At 43.0% G+C, this 20,958-nt stretch overlaps 1 protein-coding gene across 4 annotated transcripts in view; it reads left to right on the forward strand.

Moving 5' to 3' along the window:
* Window positions 1-20,958, forward strand: part of LOC136872768 (ATP-dependent DNA/RNA helicase DHX36) — a 216,424-nt gene that overhangs the window by 83,463 nt on the left and 112,003 nt on the right. For all 4 annotated transcript variants that reach the window (XM_067146629.2, XM_067146606.2, XM_067146635.2 and 1 more), the window contains exons 8-10: window positions 162-278; window positions 384-595; window positions 9,250-9,327. In XM_067146629.2, the coding sequence (XP_067002730.2) occupies window positions 162-278; window positions 384-595; window positions 9,250-9,327 (407 nt within the window). The remainder of the gene's footprint in view (window positions 1-161; window positions 279-383; window positions 596-9,249; window positions 9,328-20,958) is intronic.

Here is a 20,958-nt window from a genome sequence, read left to right on the forward strand (position 1 = left end):
TGCTTACATCACTTTAAGTTGATGCAACCAATCCACACCATTTTGATTTATTCTTTACAGAGCGGTCAAACTCGAAAAAAAGGGATTAAAATGTGACAAGTATGAGATGCAGTATTTGCATGCATATTCAGGGTCATGAGTCCTGTTAATCCGTGTTTCAGCTTTCAGTTTAAACCTTCTCAGATGCCTGTCATGGGATGGAAAAAACATCTCAAAGCAAACAAGTCAAAAATGAGGAAAATGGAGGAGTTCAAGGATTTCATTGAGCCGTACATTAGGTAAGAGCCACTCCAGTATTAATTGACTGTATATTTTTTTTTTTTTTTTTTTTTTTTGTAGGGTTTGATCTCATATTATAGATTGTTTATTTGTTTTGATCTCAGAGATCTGCAGTCCAAGGGTAAATACTCTCCAGCAGTGTTAGAGGCTCTCAAAAACCCTGAAAGTGAAGAATTGAACCTAGAACTCATGCTAGCACTCATCAACCACATCTGTCAGACGAAGGAAGATGGTGCCATCTTGGTGTTTTTGCCAGGCTGGGATAAGATATCTAACCTTAACAAGCTCATGACCGAGAGCGGACAGTTCCCAGCACGTGAGTAACTTATCTGTTTCCAGTGGCAGACTGTGAGCTTGTCTCCCTCTTTCCATATTCACTTTCCTATTACAGTGTTATTCTACATATGTCGTGAACTGTTCTGCTTCAGTTTCATTACTGGTATTAAGAGGCTCATAATTGAATCTGCATTACTCTCCCAGCGTGTCAGTATCTGCTGAGACGACGGTACTAAATCAAACTACCCTACTTTCTACACCTAGTCTTGAACTTACTGTTTCAAATTCAATGATGTGATTATTTTGAAAAACAGACAGTTATTTCGAGAAAATTGAGTGTGTTCCATTTGGCAGCTGCAGGCGAAAGCATGTGCTACATAAGATATACGAGCTATATTTGTACTGTATTCACTCGAGTGTGGCCGTATATACACTATGATGTACCTTTCATATTGTTGTAGGTAACAGGTGAAGGAAAAACAAATATGCAACAGCTTCTGAGGGATAATATTGTTATGTAGACATGACATTAAATTACACAGTATGGGCTGCCTAGCTCTTGGCTTGCATTTTGGAGGTGGTGGGTTCAAATCCCACCATTGACAGCCCTGAAAATGATGGGGCTGTCTCTTAATTAAGGCTGTGGTAGCTTTCATCCCAGTCCTAACCTTTTGCTTTGCTATCATCAAACACGTATCCAAGTTTATGCAAAGTTAAAACATAAGCAAAAAGGAAAGGAAGGACATCCAGCTGTAAAACTGAGCCAGGTCCACATGTGCGGCACAGATTGCCCCTGCATCCCTGTCGAGATCTGACGAGGGAAAGTCAGCAATGGTTAAGTCTCCGATCGTGATGAAACTTGGAAAACACATTGAGGTACACGTAAAAATGATATTGGCATCAATTTTGGATGCCGACATTCATTAGAGCGTTAACTAAGGGGGCTGAAAGTTGTGACATTTCAAGTTCCACGTGAACAGAGATGAATACCTGCTGGCCAATGCTAAGCCTGTTTTGTGCCACACCTCTGCACCTCCTCCCCTCACCCTTCCTTCTGGTTCACCGCTGCACGTTTCCCTTCTCTCCGCACCTGCCCGTCTGCTTAGTGGTTGAAGGGGAGCGGTGCTTCTCTTTGTGTACTCTATCAGCCTTCCTCATACCTCTCCTTTGTAATTCCCACATTGTATTTGTCAGTTTACTTTCTGAAATATTTATGAATACGTTTGCGATGATTCCTTAAGCGTAATGTCGTTGAGCATGTCAAGAACTATTTTTCATTTTCAAGCAAATCACAGAAGTCGCGGTGAAGAAGGTCCACTGAACTTTCGGGAGCTGCAGTTTTATGACGCAGTTGAGGATGAGTGTTAAGCAACCAACTGTTTTCACACAGGTTTCGACACTCACGGGGTGATTTCACACTGCGTGACATAGGCTGTAATAATGTGGATTGAAGCATGGTCTTTTGCACTGCATGTGGTACTTTAGATTTTAATTTTCAGCACTGGATAATTTTTGACACACTCAACGACATTACGCTTAAGAAATCGTCACAAACATTGAAGGGGACCAGTGCTACTCTTTGCGTACTGTATCAGCCTTCCTCGTACCTCTCCTTTGTAATTCCCACATTTCAGGAAAAGTAAACTTACAAATACAATGTGGAAGTTACAAAGGAGAGCTATGAGGAAGGCTGATAGAGTACGCCCCTTGGAGTATGCAAAGTGTAGCACCGGTCCCATTCAGCAGCTAAGCAAATGGGCAGGCGTGGGGAGAAGGGAAACGTGCGGTGGGGAACCAAAAAGATGGGGGAAGGGAGGAGGTGCAGAGGTGTGGCACGAGGCAGGCTTAGCATTGGCCAGCAGGTATTCATCTCTCTTCACGCGGAACTTGAAATGTCACAACTTTTAGGCCCTGTAGTTAATGTCCTAATTAATGTCGGCACCCAAAATTGATGCTGACATCTTTTTACGTGTGCCTCAATATGTTTTCCAAGTTTCATCGCGATCGGAGACTTAACCATTGCCGATGTTCCTTCATGAGCAAAGCTGCAGAGAAAGAAGAAGGAACATGAATGGGGAAAAAAATAAAAGAAGGATGGAGGAGTGTTGTTAACCCTGCCACTCCGACGTAGCGAGTATGGTGGCGTGACCCTCTGAATGTGAGCAGCGGGTGGTTCACTCTCCACTCTCCAGTCCGCAGTCGACTTGTGACGTGACGTGAGGAGAGGACAGGCAGAGTTAAGTATTTTATTTTATTTGTAATGCACATTCGGTGAAATGCTTGTGACGAGGGCCTGAAGTAGAAAGTGTGATTGAAGTCATTCCGTCACCAGAATCAGATGACAGATCACTATCATAGTCATCATCTTCAAAGTCATTACCCAGTACGAGGGCAAGAGCTTCCTCCACAGTATATCTTTCCTCTGTCATCAGGCATTTCACAATTACAAAGCGATTGAAAGCAAGGCAAGAAGCACAAGCACGCCAGTACAGTGGAGCAACTAGGCATGAAGTGAGTAGCCTACCGGACACATTGCTTTCGGTTTCGAATTGGTTACTCCTGTCATCTGGTGATCATTGCCATAACTATAGACTCCCAAGACAGCCATGAGAAACCTCCAAAGCCAAACTTCCCCAGCAGTCTATCGTAGCAAAACGGAAAACAGCCGAAACACACATGGCTTTTACAACAGGCAACCGAATATGAGGCACAACTTCAGCATGACTGTATGCACGGCACTGCTCCCTCCTGATTGCTAGAGCAGTCAACCGGAGTGAAAGTGGTGGTGGTGGTGAGGAAGTACAACTAGGCTACCACCCTCTCTTGACACTAATCGAAAGGGAAAAGGGAAGAAGTTTGACCATTTGAAGAATGAACAGAAGAAAGAGGACGGGCATGAAAGGTGTTAAAAAGAAAGACTCCTTAGGCCTCGCAAACCTCGTAACGTGTGGGTCTGAGAAGAACACGAGGTGTCCGAGGGAAGTTGGATAAGAAAGGAACCAAGTGCGCATCCGTTTTTTACTTTAACTGTTACCGATGGCGATATTAAAGGTGCTCATAGTGAGTTTAAGGGCCCAGTGGCTGTTAGATGGTGAAGGAGGCATCCTTGAGTTTTAATTCTTTTCCAGTATTCCTGCATTTGCTTTCTGTGAGCTTCCTTTCTTTTATTAGTCCACTTCTTGCCTGTTTTCAACTTCGGCTTTTCTTGGAATCGCTGGTATGCTCGAACTTTCTTCTGGAGAGGAACACGTTCCTGGATGTTTTAATGTGTGATTGCTATTTCTTGAAGGTTTTTTTTCAACTTCGGTGAACCAGGGTCCCTTGGTTTTCTTGTTTACAAAGTAGGATAAGATGCGGTTGGTCAATCTCTGTGAGCTCATACATGTTATGTGGCCATAAATATTAATCCTCCGTTTCCGAATGGTGTCCGTTATCCTTTCCATATGCAGGTACATTTCATTGTTATGCTGTCTCCTGTACTCACCATTTTCTGTGATTGGTCCCAGGATCTTTCTCAGGATTTTTCTTTCTTTGGCTTCTAACTTTTCAATTAAACCCTTCCTGTTCAATACAAGGCATTCTGCTGCATAAAGGGCCTCTGGATGAATGACTGAACAATAATGCCTAAGCTTGGCCTTGATGGACACTGATCTTTTGTTGTAGATATTTCTAGTTAGTTGGTATGCCACTTCCATCTTGTTGATTCTAGATGTGATTGCTAGTTTCTCAGAGTTATTAGGTGCTATCCATTCACCTAAGTATTTAAACTTTTCTGCTCGTTTTATTTTCTTCTGTTTTAAAATTAACTCTCTAGGAGCTGGCTTGATATTCGTTATAAACTCTGTTTTTTTTTCAAAGGAGATCTGGAGGCCAGCCTTTGCTGCTTGGGTTTTAAGTAGGTTGATTTGTTTTGCAGTGGTATGTAGGGAATCAGAAAATATCGCAAGATCATCTGCAAAAGCTAGGCCACTTCTCTTGTATCCTATTTGAAGTCCTATCCCGACCTCTTTCTTGGACATCTCTTTGCGCCATTCGCGAATTATTTTCTCCAGTACACAGTACGGCAATAATCTGTCTCCCTGCCTTACACCTGTCTTGATTTCCCCTGAATTTCACTCTAGAAGTTGTGTTGGTTAGAGTCTGTTGGATAATTGCTCTCGTTTTGTTGTCTAAACCCATCTCCTTTAGAATTTGGAGGGGTGTATGTCGATCTGTAGAATCATAGGATTTTTTGAAGTCGACAAAGGTAACCACAAACTTCTTATTTCTGAGATTCAGATAGGAAAGAACAGACTTAAGATTCATGATCTGCTCTGCGCATGATCGACTTTTTCTAAACACTCCTTGATATTCACCCAACTGTGAATCAAGCTGCTCTTCTCCCCGCGTCTGAAGGGCTTTTGAGAGAATTTTGTACGTTATCGAAAGGAGGGAGATGCCATGGTAGTTGTTTACATCTACTTTGTCACCTTTCTTGTGCAGGGAATTAATCAGGGCTGTTGTCAAGTCATGTGGAATTTTCTGTTTCCCAGATCTCTTGAATGATTTTTGTTAGTTTGTCGATCGCCTTGTCACCTGCAGTCTTCCAGAGTTCAGTAATTATTGCATCTTTGCTAGGTGCTTTTGTTATTCTTTAATGACTTGATGATCTGGTTGATTTCCTCTTTTGTGGGTGGAGAAGAGTCTGGGTTGGAACACATGCTTTCTTCAAAGGCAAATTGTGATTCTGGTTCTTCACAATTGAGAAGAGATTCAAAATATTTTGCCAAGATCTGACAGTTGTCCTTGTCGTTGTAGGCAAGTTTACCTTTGTGCTCTCTGAAATTTAGACTTGGGGTGTGTGTGTTTTGTGAGGTTGCGTTTGAACGTTCTATAGAAATCCCTGGTGTTGTTCTTATTGAAATCCTATTCGATCTGTGTCAGTTGGTTCTTGTCAAGTGAGTGCTTTGCCCCACGGATGACCTTTGCTGCATATTTTCTTGCTGCCAAAAAATCCTCATACCTATCTTGATTCTTCTGTGAGTTCCATCTTTGCCTGGCGAGTTGTCTTTGTGCTATTGCTTCTTCATCACATTCATGAGTCTACCATGAGTGTTGCTTTGGTTTTGTTAGTAAGACCGTCTCCTCAGCCGTTTTAACAATGGCGTTTTTCAGTTGATCCCACTTCTGTGGATTCAAGGACCTGAAGTTTATGAGCAAATTCTCTGTCAGTTTTCAGCTTTTCAGTATCAAATCGAGTGGTTTTCTTTGTCTGGACTCTTCTGTTGTTTCTTGGAAGAAGCTTGATTTGATCTTGAAGAGATAGTGGTCCGAATCAAGATTAGCGCTTCTCAGGACTTTCACATTTTGAATCTCTCGTGTTGCTTTCCGTACAATGGTGACATGATCAATTTGAAACTCACCCAGGTTAGGATTTGGGGATGTCCATGTCTTTTGCTTCCTTGGCAGATGTTGGAAGGCTGTCGATTTTAGAACTAGATTGAAAGCCTTACAGAGTTCTACAAGTCTTTCTCCATTACGATTGGTTCGCCAAGAGGCTGGGTAGTTTCCAGTGATGTTTTGCAATTTCCTTTCTTTGCCAATTTGAGCATTGAAGTCTCCAAGCAAAATGATCGTGTGTTCATCAGAAATTTTTGAGATGACATCTTCCAGCTCCTCCCAGAATTTATCTGTTCCATCTGGGTCTTTCTTGTTTGCCTGGTTGATTGGCGCATGTACATTCACAAGTGTGTAGACTTTGTTCATGCTTTGAAACGTAAGCATCGATACTCTGCTGTTTGGAGAGCTGAAGTCAATGACCGAGTCTAGAATCTGCTTGCTGACAATAAATCCTGTGCTGAGGTGTGAAACAGTTTTCATCACACGTTTGCCAGTTTTCCCTTTGAAGATTCTATAACCATGTGACTCAAAGGCATGTTCATCACTAAACCTTGTTTCTTGAATTGCTGCGACTATGAGTTCATAATGAGAGAGGATGTCGGTGAGTTGTTTGAGTTTACCAACCTTCAAGAGGGAGTTGGCATTGAAGGTTGCAAAGAAGTTTCGATGTTTGTGGCTGATCTTGTTTCTAGGAGTCTCCGATACCTCCAAGCATGTCGGTGCAGGCTCTCCAGAATCCGAAGGCCCGCATGCGTCACTCAAAGCGATGGTGGATTGGTTACCACCTGGAGTACTATTTCCAGTTGAATTTTCCTCCATGCTTTACAGACGAAAACTTGTAGTTTGGGGTCGATGGTATTGCACATCGACCAAGTTACTGCCAAGGTTGTAAGCCTTGGAGAGAGCCTGATGTTCGGCTAGGGATGGCATTTCCTCCATACTCAACGCTTCGGTTTTCCCGCCGGTATTCGGGTGGCTTATTCCAATGGTTTCCCACTGGGTGATGGGTGCGCCACGTCCTTACGCCAAATTCCTATAACGAATATTATTATTTGTTCTTCTTCTTATTTTTTATTTAGAATCATTCAACCCCCTGTGAGTTATGATTATTTATACAACTTCCTTGACTGTTGATGTTCTTTCTTTTACGCCAATGCTCCTTCATTCTCTGGCTCGCTTTTGCTTGTTCCTCACCCACCCTTCTTGTTCTCCTGGGTTTTTCTACAAACATATCTGTCACCTGGGACTGAGCCATTTAGTGTTGAACAAGGGTACTGTGTCATCAGTAAGAGCAGCCGTCAAATTAATGCAAACGTTTAGTCGTCATTAGAACAGTCTTGTCTTCACGTAATGTAAAGTTTCTCTGAAATTTGCCTCATTTCATATGCAAAGGAATGTCACAGTAATTATTCTAGTATGTGAAAACGTCTTTTTTTTTTTTTTAAGAAATACATTGCATTTGTAGACTAGAGTGATGTGAGATGTTCTCATGCTGTAGTAACATAAAGAGACAGAAAATACAAGGATACATCCGCACCTCAAAAGCCTGTATTCTGTTCATTGGCAAAGTTGTAAAGCAGGACACTTCACTCCTTGTGATGCCGATTCCTACATCCAGATCCTATCCTAGCCACTTTCTATCCAGGGTGATTTTGTTTTTTCTGTACTTCATTGACGTTCAGAAAGAATTGTCAACGAGTATAATGGTGTCCTCTGCAAAGTTTTGTCCACTTCATCCAGGACAAATTGTAAAACATCCTCCGAAAAGTGTTGTCCGAAATGAAGCATAAAATTATGTTGTTAAAAATGAAGAAATAAAAATTAATAAATTGAGCAAAAGTTTTGATATTCATGCTTAAATGGAGATTGTCCTTGTCCTCGTATGTTTTGATGTTCATCCTAGTCTTCCCTTCCCACACTGTGTTCCTTTTACTTGTTTCTGTTTCTCTATATAAGATTTAATTATTCCTTTCCAGTACTTATATTATCCCTTTGGGATCCTTTTATCCTTTGCTAATTTTTTACCACCTGTATTTATCTTGATGAGTGTTGATGTCCACACTCCAGATGAAACTCGTCGGGGGCTGAGAAGATATGAACCTGGCACTGTATGAAGATGTGGAGATTATCCTTGTCTTTCGTCTCCTCTTTCCACACTGACCTGCCATTATGAGAGTTTCTTATTCTTGTTCCTATCTATCTATCTATGTATCTATCTATCTATCTAACATAAACATAGATTCATTTCATTTAATCGTCAGTTGGTGAACAGAACGAAATGGACATTGAGTATCATCTAATTCAAATGATTGATGTTGTAATGAATACTTCACTGGAATTTTTTCATTGACCATCAGAGGTTTATTGACTGATCCATTGGGCTGACGTAGCTAGGAGCTTGTTTATCATTTGGAGATCCATTGCCTTGCTTATGAAGAAGGTGAAGTGTTACAAGAATGGTCGAAGATGGAGTGCCAGGTGACACGTTCTGCTGTTCAGGTTTAAGCAGCTGACGGGCCAAACTATTTGCTATGTCGGAGTACGTCACAAAGATGGTTTTATCATCTTAAAATGGGGTGACATTGACCAGCTCTATTAACTCTGACATTTATTTTGAACAACTGACACGCCTTGCAGTCACAGTACAAGAAAACCGATCAAGTGTTGCTACTGCACGATAATGTACGCCTGCATATCGCTAACATGACAAAAGCTGTTGGTTGGGAGTTCTTCCATAACACCCTTATTTTCCCAGTCTTGCCGCTCTAATGTTCACCTCTTCCATTCTTTATCAAACATTATGCAAGGACACCCTTTTCATGATGAAGACAATGTTTGAACTTGGCTTCTCAACTTCTTTAACACCAAGCCAATAGATTTCTTCATGCGTGGAATTGAAAAATTGCCCGTCCGTTGTGTGAAAGGCAGTGACAGTGCAGGACGCTGGTGACTAGGGACACTAGTGTGGAGTTCGTATTGCCAACGTGCAACAGTTAAATGTGTAATAATATTAAGACGTTTTCTCACAGCAAAAATGCTAGCTACGGACTTATGCATCAACTTTATAAAGGATTGAGTCATCTTGTTACTATGTATAGCTGCTGTTTTCTTCCAAATACAATGAACGATAGTTATTGTTTGGCTACATTTTGCCTATGCTGCAGGTCTACATGTAGAGTAACTTCAAAGCACGATGTATCAAGTAGAGATTTTCAAACAGCGTCCTGTAGTGAAACATATTTCTTGTTTTGTTTGTTTTAATTGCAGCCTCATCGCAAAAAGTTTTGTCTAAAGGATTTTCCTTTTTTTCTGCAGATCGTTTTATCATCATTCCTCTCCACTCTATGATGCCCACAGTCATGCAGAAATCAGTATTTGAAAGACCTAATCCAGGTGAGTGTAAAGTAATTTATTTTGATGATAATGTGCGGGAAACCATAACTAATTAAAGATACTGACATACACGAAGATACAGCAGGGTTTGAAGACAAAGAAAACCAATGCTATGTCATCAAAGACCCTTGATGATTTCACTTAAAATTTATGTCAAAAACCCTTCATTATTAGATTGGATGCTATGATATACAGTATAACATAACCATTATTTGTATTTATCATCATCATCTGGAGCAGTACAGGCTGCGTCTGCTTGGAACATAAGCCTCTCCATAATTTTCTGCCCATCCACCACCTTTCTTCCGTCACTGTCACGCAGTTCCCTCCTCTTGCCTCGATGCTCTTCTTTACACCTCTCAGCCATCTGTCCCTCGGTCTTCTTCTAGGTCTCCTTCCCTTCAACTCCATTTCTAGCATCTTGGTATCCTCTCTTTTCTCATTCTCTTAACATGTCCATAACACTGCAGCCTTGATTTCCCTACTTCTTCCTGTAGGGGTACCTCATTTACCATTTCCCAAACTCTCTCATTTCTTACTCTGTCCATTCTTGTTAAACCTACTCAATAACTTTGAAACTTCATTTCCACTGTTTGTATTCTACTTTTATCCCTCTCCGTCATCACTCATGTTTCTGATTCATATGTCAAAATTGGCCCAAAATAAGTTTTGTAGATAATTCCGTTACATCTTTGTGGTACTTCCTTGTTCTGTATCGATCCTCTCACACTCTTAAAGAATCCATTGCACACCTTCTTCTTTCATTGATTTCCATGCTGTTTTCTCCATTTTCTTCAATTACACTTCCCAATATTTAAAGATTTCAATTATTGGTTCTTGTTTCGTGTCGTTATCAGCATTTCACTCTTTTGTGCTGAGAACTTCATTCCATATATTTTGCTATTCCTGCACTTCACCCTCACTGTTTCCCCATATTAGTAGATCATCTGCAAACAACACTGCTTTTATTCTTCCCTCCGCAATGGTCTCTGCTGCCTTCTGTATTATATCATCCATCACCACTATAAATAGTAGAGGAGAGAGGGCACTTCCTTTGCTTTACACCATTTGTTAACTTAAACCATCCAGTTCTTTTGGTTCTGACTTTAACACAGCTTTTGCTTCCATCATACATATTTTTTCACCTTTTTCTTAAATTACGAGGTTTTTAAATTTTTTTTCAGTAAGTACTGTTTTGATATAGAAAAAAAGTAATGCAATTTTTTAAACCATTATATCTTTACTTATAAGCCTGTACCTTAAACTACTTCTCAACGTAAGTTCTAGGCATATTAGGGCAATTGTCATATTGTGAAGCCAGCTTCTGAATTCCATCCTCATAGAAATCTGCCACCTGATGTGCCAGCCACTACCGCATGGTCGTTTGTAGGTCATCATCATCGTCCTTGTGGCGTTGACTTCCTAAATGCTTTTTCAGATGGAGGAGCAAGTGGTAGTCACCAGACACTAGGTCACGACTGTACGGAGGTTGATCAAATTGTCTCCAATCAAATGAAGTGGGGAGGTCTTGGGTTTGTTTAGCCGTATGAAGCCGCACATTGTCATAAAGCAAAAAAATTTCCCTTGTGAGCATGACAAGCCGTTTGTTTTGAATCGCATGTGCACAACTTCCGATAATCTAAGCATCCTGACACAATTTCATAAAGAACACTCCTTGAAATTTAATGGCAAAATTCTAAAGCATCTGTTTTCTAGAACCTTTGCATCAACTTTTTGCACCAAGTCTTCATTATTGACACTACGCTTCTCGTCGTGGACTTAAGTACGGCCTTCTTTAAATGCTCTAACCCATTTTTCTACCATTCCTTTGCTCATAGTGTATTCTCGTGTGTTCTCTGTACACTTCACTATTCTGCCAATGAATTTCAACAGCTTTCATGCCTCCTCCTTTTAAGAATCAAATCACAGCGTGTACTTCACACTTTGCGGAACCATTAATTGTCAGAGGCATTTTCAATATGCACAAACAAACGTAAATACAGGTGAATGCTTCCGTAATGGCATATGTGGCTAGCCTTCAGATGTACGTACTGAGCACACATGTTCTGAACGATGATCAAAGTGCTGCAGCGGCCATATTTAGAATGGTACTTACTTGAAAAATAAGCTTCGTATATTGTATTATATTCCTTGAGTTGCCATTGATGCTTTCATGGCCCATACTTATAGACATGATATAGGCTTTTGGGCTTATGTCGTGTCAAGAAAATAAGGTGAAATTCTTTACATTTTGCAGAGAACTGTGCTCTGCGCCATCAGAAGAAAATCTCAACTGTCCACGAGAAAGGCTTCTTAAACAATGAGCTTTTGAATTTAGACGTCATAATACAGTGAAACTCGGTTAAGAAGTTCCCGCATAAGAAGTTTTCCCGCCTAAGAAGTGTGATATTCTTGGTCCCTTGATCAGTTGCATTAAGATATATGTATATTTTTCCCGTTTAAAGTGTTCTGTTTTAAATATATTTCCCGCTTAAACAGTTCAGATTTTAGAGCCCCTTGAGATAGAAAACGTCCGCCCAAAGCAGCCCGTGGTTAGAACCCTCCAGTCTCCGCGCAAGTTGCACCCTGTGTTAGACCGTTCGCGCGCTCGCGGTGTGTGTCTGGTGTCACGGAACATGTGCGGGCCTGCCACGGCCATATGACGTCACGCTATGACAACACGGACAGCAGATGCTCACTCTCGACTTGTGGAATCGAATCGAACCCATCAGTCAAAATTTCCACACCTACCGTTCCATCTAGCGGAATACAATCGAACGGGATTCTACGTAAGAAACATAAAGTACGCAATGGATGATTTGATAAAACTTTAATGCAGTAATTTGCGGGCCGCGACAGGGTGAAGTCATTAATCGAGGTGGCCTAAACATTAATTAAAAACCGTAAAGTGCATTTGTCCACAACATTACTGTTAACCTACCACAAAACTGAATATTCTAACCTGTCTGATTTTTCATTCCCTTGCTTATTTCCTTCCAGCCATTCAGTCTTACGTTGTTGCAATAATACTTATGGGCCTTGCCGTAGAGGAAATTACGTTTTTGAACTAAACTGATAAGATTTTCCGTGTCTATTCTTAGTGAGGTAAATAAAAACAACTTCGCGACTCCATGCAGGAAGCAGCCGATTTGCCAGCAGCCAGCTGATACACATGCCGCCAAACCGCCGGCCGAAAGATCCCGATCGTTTACGAAGGTGAACGAATGTTGATAGCCAACTGGGTGTTGAGGGAGGCACACATAGGCATTGCAATACCACGTGTTGGCATAAAATTGAAAGTTATTTTTAATTTTACCTTTATACGAGCTAAACATTGTATTATCGTGTCACTCGTAATTATTACATCGCATTATTAGAACGTAGCACAAGGATGAGGAGACATGAAATAAAATTCTCGCGGGGAAAGAAACTGTTTACCGTACGTTTAGATGTGCTAGCGTTGCTATTGCGCCTTTATCTCTCCCACGTAATACCCCAGATACATTTCCATGCACTAATTTCTGCAACTTCGAACCTGTGTTTCTTTTCTTCATTACCTATAGCATGAAGAGGATTGAAGCGGGAAAATAAACTCAATACTCTCTTGGCCATGCGGTACTTGTGAAACAGCCAGAAACTACGCCCGTTGCCGTGACAACCAGTCGGAATGCAGGGGCGATTTAGGCCTAGGTTCTAAGAATCTCTAAGTGTAAGTTGCTAGATTTCCCATTTGCTGCCGTTATCCTTGAAGCAGGTGTCAGGGGTGTGAGGAAGATAGAAAGCACATGCTAACAAACTGTAGTACACGTCTTGTCTTTGCTTCTTGTAAGCCTAAGCTACGGATTGCCAAGCATAATGTAGCGTCGTAATTAGTATGAATAGGAGTCGGTGAAGTTAGTTGTACTTGTAATATCAACGTACAAGCTTTTTTTTTAAGTGAAAATGAGTGCAACTCAGAGGAAAGAGATCAAGCGAATGGCACTAACAATAAAAGACAAAGTGGAGATTATAAGGAAAGTGGCGTCATCTACACTTTCTCGTGTTGCCTTGGCAAAGGAGCTGGGGATGCCGCTGTCTACTTTGAACGGTATTATAGCGAAGAAAGAAGAGATCTCTGCTTCTGCAGGGAATACTTCAGCAAATTGTAAGGAAGTTAAATATGAAAAGTATGATGAAATAGAACAAGTTCTGCTAATATGGTTTAAACAGCAGCGAAGTTTAAACATACATTTCAGTGGGACTATTGTGCAGGAGAAAGCCTCATGCAAATTAAGGGTACCTTTTACCGCGTCGAGCGGGTGGCTGGAACGCTTTAAAAATCGAGCCGGCATCGTTTACAAAGCCGGCCCAGTGGTGTAGGGGTAGCGTGCCTGCCTCTTACACGGAGGCTCCGGGTTCGATTCCCGACCAGGTCTGGGATTTTTACTTGGACCTGGTTCGAGGTCCACTCAGCCTACGTGATTAGAATTGAGAAGCTATCTGACGGTCAGATAGCGGCCCCGGTCTAGAAAGCCAAGAATAACGGCCGAGAGGATTCTTCATGTTGACCATACGACACCTCGTAATCAGCAGGCCTTCGGGCTGAGCAGCGGTCGCTTGGTAGGCCAAGGCCCTTCAAGGGCTGTAGTGCCATGGGGTTTTTGGTTTTCGTTTACAAAACAATTTGTTGCGAAGCAGAGAGTGTAAGTTCAGAGGAAAGGGAAGTGTGGAAAATAATAATCAAACCTTGCAACGTTTTTATATAACTTAATATGTTCCCTTCTCTTATCAAATATATTTATAATATGGTATGTTCAATTATTTAACTTTACCTCTAAAAATATTGTCATGATAATCAAATTTTTATATTGTGGCTTTCTGTAAGCAGCTCTTATATATCAGCCTATTTCGGTATTGTTCACAAACAAGGAAATCTGTTGGCTGTGTGTTTCACATGTATTTCGGGTACAGAATAAGTTTTTGGGCATTACCCCTTTTAAGAAGTTTCCTGCTTAAGAAGTTTTTTTTTTGCAGTCCCTTGAAAAACTTCTTAACAGAGTTTCACTGTAGAAGTGGAAATGGTACGTTCATTCATCACCAGACGGCTCCCCGGATGCGGTATAGCGTTAGCGTTCAAAGCAGAAGCTGACAGAACGTTCAGAATCAGTCTAAGAGGGTCACATAACGTGTACGTAACATATGACATTGACACGAGCCTGAAATGAAACATCTGGCGATGAGGAACATACAAATTTGGAAAACACAGAGATGAAATAACATTAGTGAAGGGACAGGAAAGGGAACTGCCTATGTAAATCCTTAATGGCTGGCAACCAGGTATTACTTAATTGATAGCCAGTGTCCCTGTTGAAATTGTTAGGATTTCTACGTATTTCTACAGTTTTCCATATAATCCTGGACCTGTAGGGTCCAGTGTGGGTAAGAGCTTGAGCATCTTGGAACATGACATCATGATCCGACAATAGAGCGTGCTCAGATATTGCTGTTTGTCTGGCTGGTTGAGACAAATATTACGTTCAGGTTCCTTGATTCGGGTACCAATGGACTTCTGTTATAACGTCTAAATTCAAAAGCTCATTGTTTAAGAAGTAGACAGTCGAGATTTTCTTCTGATGGCGCAGAGCACAGTTTTCTGCGAAACGTGAAGAATTTCACCTTATTTTCTTGACACGGCATAAACCCAAAAGCCTATGTCATGTCTATTCCTTGAATATTTGTTAAATGAACATGATTGTAAGAGGATCGTTTCGTAAGACATGGCAAAGCAGCAGCAATGTAAATCCACTGTGTATGTTTGAGGGCTCTTGGGTTTGGGTACAGGAACTGATAACAAAGGGCAATCAAATCATTGCTTTATTATGCACACAAATCTCGCGCATGTCCAAGTCTTTTTGTAAAATTTGGCTCCCTCTAGGGACACCATGACCATGACGTCGGTGTGGGGGCTTGTGTGCTTGTTGATCCCGAGGGCTGTGCCAGCTCAGGGTTACTCATGCTGGATTGGCCTCGGTGTAGGGCCAGACTAACAGGGTGTCCCCCGAGTTGCCTGAGAGGTGTCTGTGCTCTTTAAATGTCATAACTATTTCTACCTTTCTATTCTCACCTTCTTAAATATCATTCTTCTTCCTGTCTAGCCAACCTCTCTGCCGTGGGTAGAATAAACGATAAGAATAGTTAGAATAGGTTAGTATGGAGGTTTTATCCTCCCCCAATCGCAAGTTTTGGGTCGTGGCGAGGTGATGCATGGCTACTTGGAGAGTAGTTCTTAACGGCCCACCCCAATCACAAGTTTCGGGTCATGGCGAGGTGATGCATGGCTGCTGGGAGAGTAGTTCCTAGCGACCTACCTCCAGATACCGGGCGCCCTCTGGAGTATATAGCCTTGTCTTCGGTACGTCAGGGCTCTGCCGAAGGTCGACCTTTTATATCCCGGGTACTCGTGGGACTATGTATGGTTTTTTGAGTTTGGTTTTGATTCTTCGAAGGCTGCAGACCTTAAAACTGCTTCCTTTAATTGTTAAGTTAGGAAACTTAAACGTTTCAATCCCTGTCTAGTAAGGAAGTTTCTGCAGAGCGTCTGCCACGATTTCTGGTTGCGACCAGAGTCAATGGACAGAGCTTTCTTCAAGAACCCTTTCCTGATAAGAAATGCTGTGGAAGGTCTTGTTGGTGAAGTAGATGAAATGAGGAAATTGCGGGATGGTAGCGTACTCATTAAGACTAGTACGCTCATGCAGAGTAAAAAGTTATTGGAAGCCACAATGTTCGGGCCAGTACCAGTTAAGATTGAGAGCCACAAGTCCTTTAACTCCTACAAAGGAGTTATCTTTCATAGGGACTTGATTAAGGCCTCCGATGATGACCTTATCCGGAGCTTTGCTCATAGAGGTGTGTCCAACGTTAAACGTCTTAAGAGGCGTGTCGCTGATAACCTCTACGACATGGGGGCTTTCATCTTAACTTTCGATCTTGAAAAACTGCCCGAACGTATTAAGGTATCCATGTACACACTCACAGTTTGACCCCATTTTCCTTCTCCTATGAGGTGCTACAACTGCCAGCGTTTTGGCCACACCTCACCACGCTGCCAGGGATCAGCAGTTTGTGGGGCATGTGGAAAAGTGGCGCATGCCGGTTCGGAATGCACACTACCACCAATGTGTGTTAACTGCACTGGGGAGCACGCCCCTCAGTCCAAGGAATGCCCTATTTTAAACAGGAGAAAAAGATCTAGGAGATTAAGACTCTGGATAAACTTTCTTACCCAGAGGCACGGAAGAAGTCTCCTTTGCAGAGAAGGCTGCTAGTGTACACATAAATCCCGTAAGTTTTGTACCTTCTGTCCCACCATCAACTCCGCAGATATCAAGTACTCGGCAAGTAAACGTCAAACCACAGGTTCAACAGACAGCAAGCACATCATTGCCGAAGACGTCCGGCAATAATTCTTCCAGACACATTAGACTGGGAAGTTCTCCCTCTCAAGGGCGGGGGAAAAGACTTCCCCAACAAAGGCTGGAAAATCACCTTCCAGCCATCCTTCAACTGGCCCGAAAAAAGGAGGAGAAAGGGAAACCTAAATGCTCCCTTACACGTTTGGAGAAGAAACCTTCTCCAACGAGACCGGGGGTCCCAGGATCCCCAAAACGTCCTGGCAAGTCATCTGCCAGCCCTCCTCCAAAGTGTTCGAAAACGGTGGGGTAAGAGCAAGAGGCCCCGACGCCCTCTTGTTCTATCACTTTCTGGAGAACGTAGTTCTCCCAGGAAGAAGGCCCACTGTTCCCGATCAATGAGATCACCGTCTGCGGAGTGTCCAGTCACCGCGCCTCCTCCTTCTGAGGAGACGATAGAGACTGAACCACTCATTATCGTGGATGATGACGACAGTACCAACAAGAATGGCAGAAAATGGCAGGTAGTTGACAAAACGAAGGGCAAGCAATTGTCCTAATTTCACAACACTACCAATCCACACAATGGCACTATTGCAGTGGAACTGCAGTAGTTATCATAGTCGCCTAGCTGAGTTACATCAATTGATATCCGTCTCTGCAGCCTCCATAGTCTGTCTACAGGAATCTCGTTTAAGACCTGGACACGACACGACTAAGAGAGGATATCGTTTTATTCCAAAGACAGAGTACCCTAGTTCGCTCCGACATCTCCAGCGAAGAAGTACTGCTCCGTACTCAGCTCGATGCAGTTGCAGTTCGCACTCCGTTGCCAGTAACGACAACGGTTTGCAATGTGTACATTCCACCGGATTATGACCTTCAAATTCGTGCACTACAAGATTTGATCATTAATTTGCCTCCTTTCCTCATACTGGGAGACGTGAACATACTATGGGGGTCTCCGTCTTCCTATTCTAGGGGGATGATGCTCGAGCGAATGATCAACCTGTTTGATCTTTGCGTGCTTAATACAGGGGAACTGACACATTTCAGCAGTGCACGCGGCACATTCTCACACCTGGATGTCACTTTGTGCAGCCATGCGCTAGTTCCCCTGCTACGGTGACAAGTACACGACGACCTCTGTGATAGTGACCACTTCCCGGTAATTCTATCTCTCTTGAATCAAAGACAGTCCGAAGTACCCAAGCGCTGGTTACTTCGGCGGGCAAATTGGCCAGAATTTACGAAATGCGCAGTGATGGCTGATGATGTGCTGGAGTCTGTTGACGACCACTTTTCTTACATTACTACTGGAATTTTGGCTGTTGCGGAGGAAACAATTCCTTACTCATCTGGTATTCGTCGCTGAAAACAAGTCCCATGTTGGACGGACGAAATTGCAGCAGCCATACATGATCGCCGATGGGGTTTTAAGCATTATCGTTGGAATCCTACGATAGCCTATCATATCACATTTAAGAGTCTGCGCGCGAAGGCCCATTTTTTTGATTCGAGGAAGTAAGAAAGCTACGTGGGAAAAGTATGTGTCATCCATCACGGCACATACTCCGTCATCACAAGTATGAACAAAACTCCGCCGTGTTGTCGGAGTACAGAATGTGCCCTCAGTACCCGGAATATCCATTAATGGAGATATAGTTATGATTCCTTCAGTCATTGCCGACCACATCACGTCACATTTCGCAGATACGTCCAGCTCTAGGAGATACGACTCTGCATTTCTTCCAATTAAGTGCAAAGAAGAGGCACACCATCTCTCTTTTGCCTCTAGTGCTTCGCATCCCTACAACGTGCCCTTCATGGAGTGGGAGTTGCGGAGTGCACTCGCGCTATGCAGAGATACGGCTCCTGGACCTGACGAAATCAATAATCATATGCTTAAGCATTTGAGTGACAGATGTCTTAAGGATATCCTCACACTATTCAGTAGAATATGGTGTGAGGGAGTGTTTCCATCTCAATGGCACGAGGGAATTGTGATACCAATTCCCAAGCCAGGTAAAGATCCAAAATTTCTGGACAGTTATCGGCCAATATGCCTTACGAATGGCCTCTGTAAGCTATTTGAAAGTATGGTTAACCGGCGTCTTGTGTGGGCCATGGAAAAGGAGGGTCTCTTGTCTAACTACCAGTGTGGTTTTTGCTCTCATCGGTCTGCCACTGATCATCTGGTCAGACTGGAGAGTGCCATTCAGGAGGCCTTTCTCCAGAAAGAATACCTAGTCGCCGTGTTTTTTGACCTGGAGAAAGCTTACGACACTACCTGGCAATATTGGATTCTCTCCACTCTACACCAGTGGGGATTTCGGGGACATTTGCCAACGTTTATTGAGAACTTCATGTCCCTCCATCTCTTTCGAGTCCGAGTAGGGAACGCATTTTCCCAATATTACGTTTGAGAAAATGGAGTACCTCAGGGATCGGTACTGAGTGTCACGCTGTTCGCAATCGCCATCAACGGCATAGTTCCCGCTGATGGGCCCGCAGTCGTTCCATCGCTGTATGTAGACGTCTTAGCTCTACATTACAGCTCCAGAAGGTTGGCGTTTGCTGAGAGACAGCTACAGTAAGCTATTAACCGAGTCGATAGATGGGCCCTGCAACATGGTTTTCGATTTTCAGCAGGGAAAACCTCGGTTGTACACTTCTGTCGACATCGGCCTGTGCATCCCGAACCAGAGCTCCGCTTGCGAAACAGTGTCTTACCAGTGGTTGACACCTGCAAATTCCTGGGTCTCCATTTTGATAAGAGACTTACGTGGCAGCCCCACATCCGTCAGTTGACGGTTGTCTGCATGAAGAGACTTAACATGCTTAAGTTTCTCAGCGGCACTTCGTGGGGAGCTGACAGTGCGGTACTGCTATGATTTTACATGGCGACGGTCCTCTCCTGAATTGACTATGGAAGTGCGGCTTACGGCTCAGCATCAGAATCTACGCTGAGCCTTTTAGACAGTATGCACCATAGTGGATTAAGGCTGGCAACGAGTGCTTTCGTACTAGCCCCATGTCCAGCCTACTCGCGGAAGCGGAAGTTCCACCTTTACGGATAAGGAGGCAGCAGTTACTCCTCACATACGCTGCCAAAATTCGTGAAATGCCGCTACATCCAAGCTATCAATGCATCTATCGTACCCAATACCACCAGCGGAGCCAAGACCGGCCGAATTCCATATGGCCGGTTGGGTTTCAGATTGATAGCTTGTGTCATGATTTGAATATTGATACCGGTGGTTGTCTTGAACAAACTCTTAGCGAGGTACCTCCGTGGTTGGTTCCGCGACCGGATGTACGTCTAGATCTGCTCTGTGGACCCAAGGTGAACACGGATTCCTCCGTTTATCGGAGGTATTTCCAGGACTTTGTTCACCAATATCCGGCTGTGAGACATATCTTCACGGATGGTTCTAAAATCGGAGATAATGTTGGTTTTTCTTTCGTCATTGATGATATGAGCACGAAAATCTCGCTTCCTAAAGTATGTAGCGTGTATACTGCAGAGCTTTATGCCATCTTAAAGGCTCTGCAGTTTGCACTGCATGACGAAAGAAGCCACTTTCTTATGTGTACCGATTCGTTAAGCTCTCTGCAGTCTATTGAAACCTGTTTCTTGCAACACCCACTGGTATAGTAGATACATGACCTTCTAGCCAGGTTAGGGGATGCTGGAACCGGAATCACTTTTGCGTGGCTTCCAAGCCATGTTGGTATTGCAGTAAACGAACTTGCGGATGAAGCAGCAAAGGAAGCTGTACTTTTACCTCCAAGACCAGTCAATGTACCTGCTAAGGATATTTGTTCTCAGCTACGTCGAACCATCTCGGTGTCCTGGGAATCAGAGTGGCTAGCTATCCGAACTCCCAACAAGCTGAGAGCAATTAAGTAGACAACTACCGTGTGGCGCTCCTCTTTCCGACCTTCACGGAGAGAGGCCATAGTATTGTGCAGACTAAGGTTAGGTCATTTACGATCCACGCACTCTTATCTCCTAAAGAGGGAAGACCCCCCCCCCAGTGTGTTCTTGTGGTGCCGACTTCACTGTGGCCCACATCCTCACAGATGCGCCGATCTCTCTGGCCTAAGACGGAGCCCCGGCCTGCAGGAAACACTCGAACGCATACTAGCCGATGACGTGACTACTGCTGATCTCGTTACCTGCTTTATGTGCAACAGTGGACTTATCAAGGGTATTTAAATTACAAGTGTACTGTTA

Source organism: Anabrus simplex, chromosome 1 (assembly GCF_040414725.1).
Source record: "Anabrus simplex isolate iqAnaSimp1 chromosome 1, ASM4041472v1, whole genome shotgun sequence".
NCBI lineage: Eukaryota > Metazoa > Arthropoda > Insecta > Orthoptera > Tettigoniidae > Anabrus > Anabrus simplex.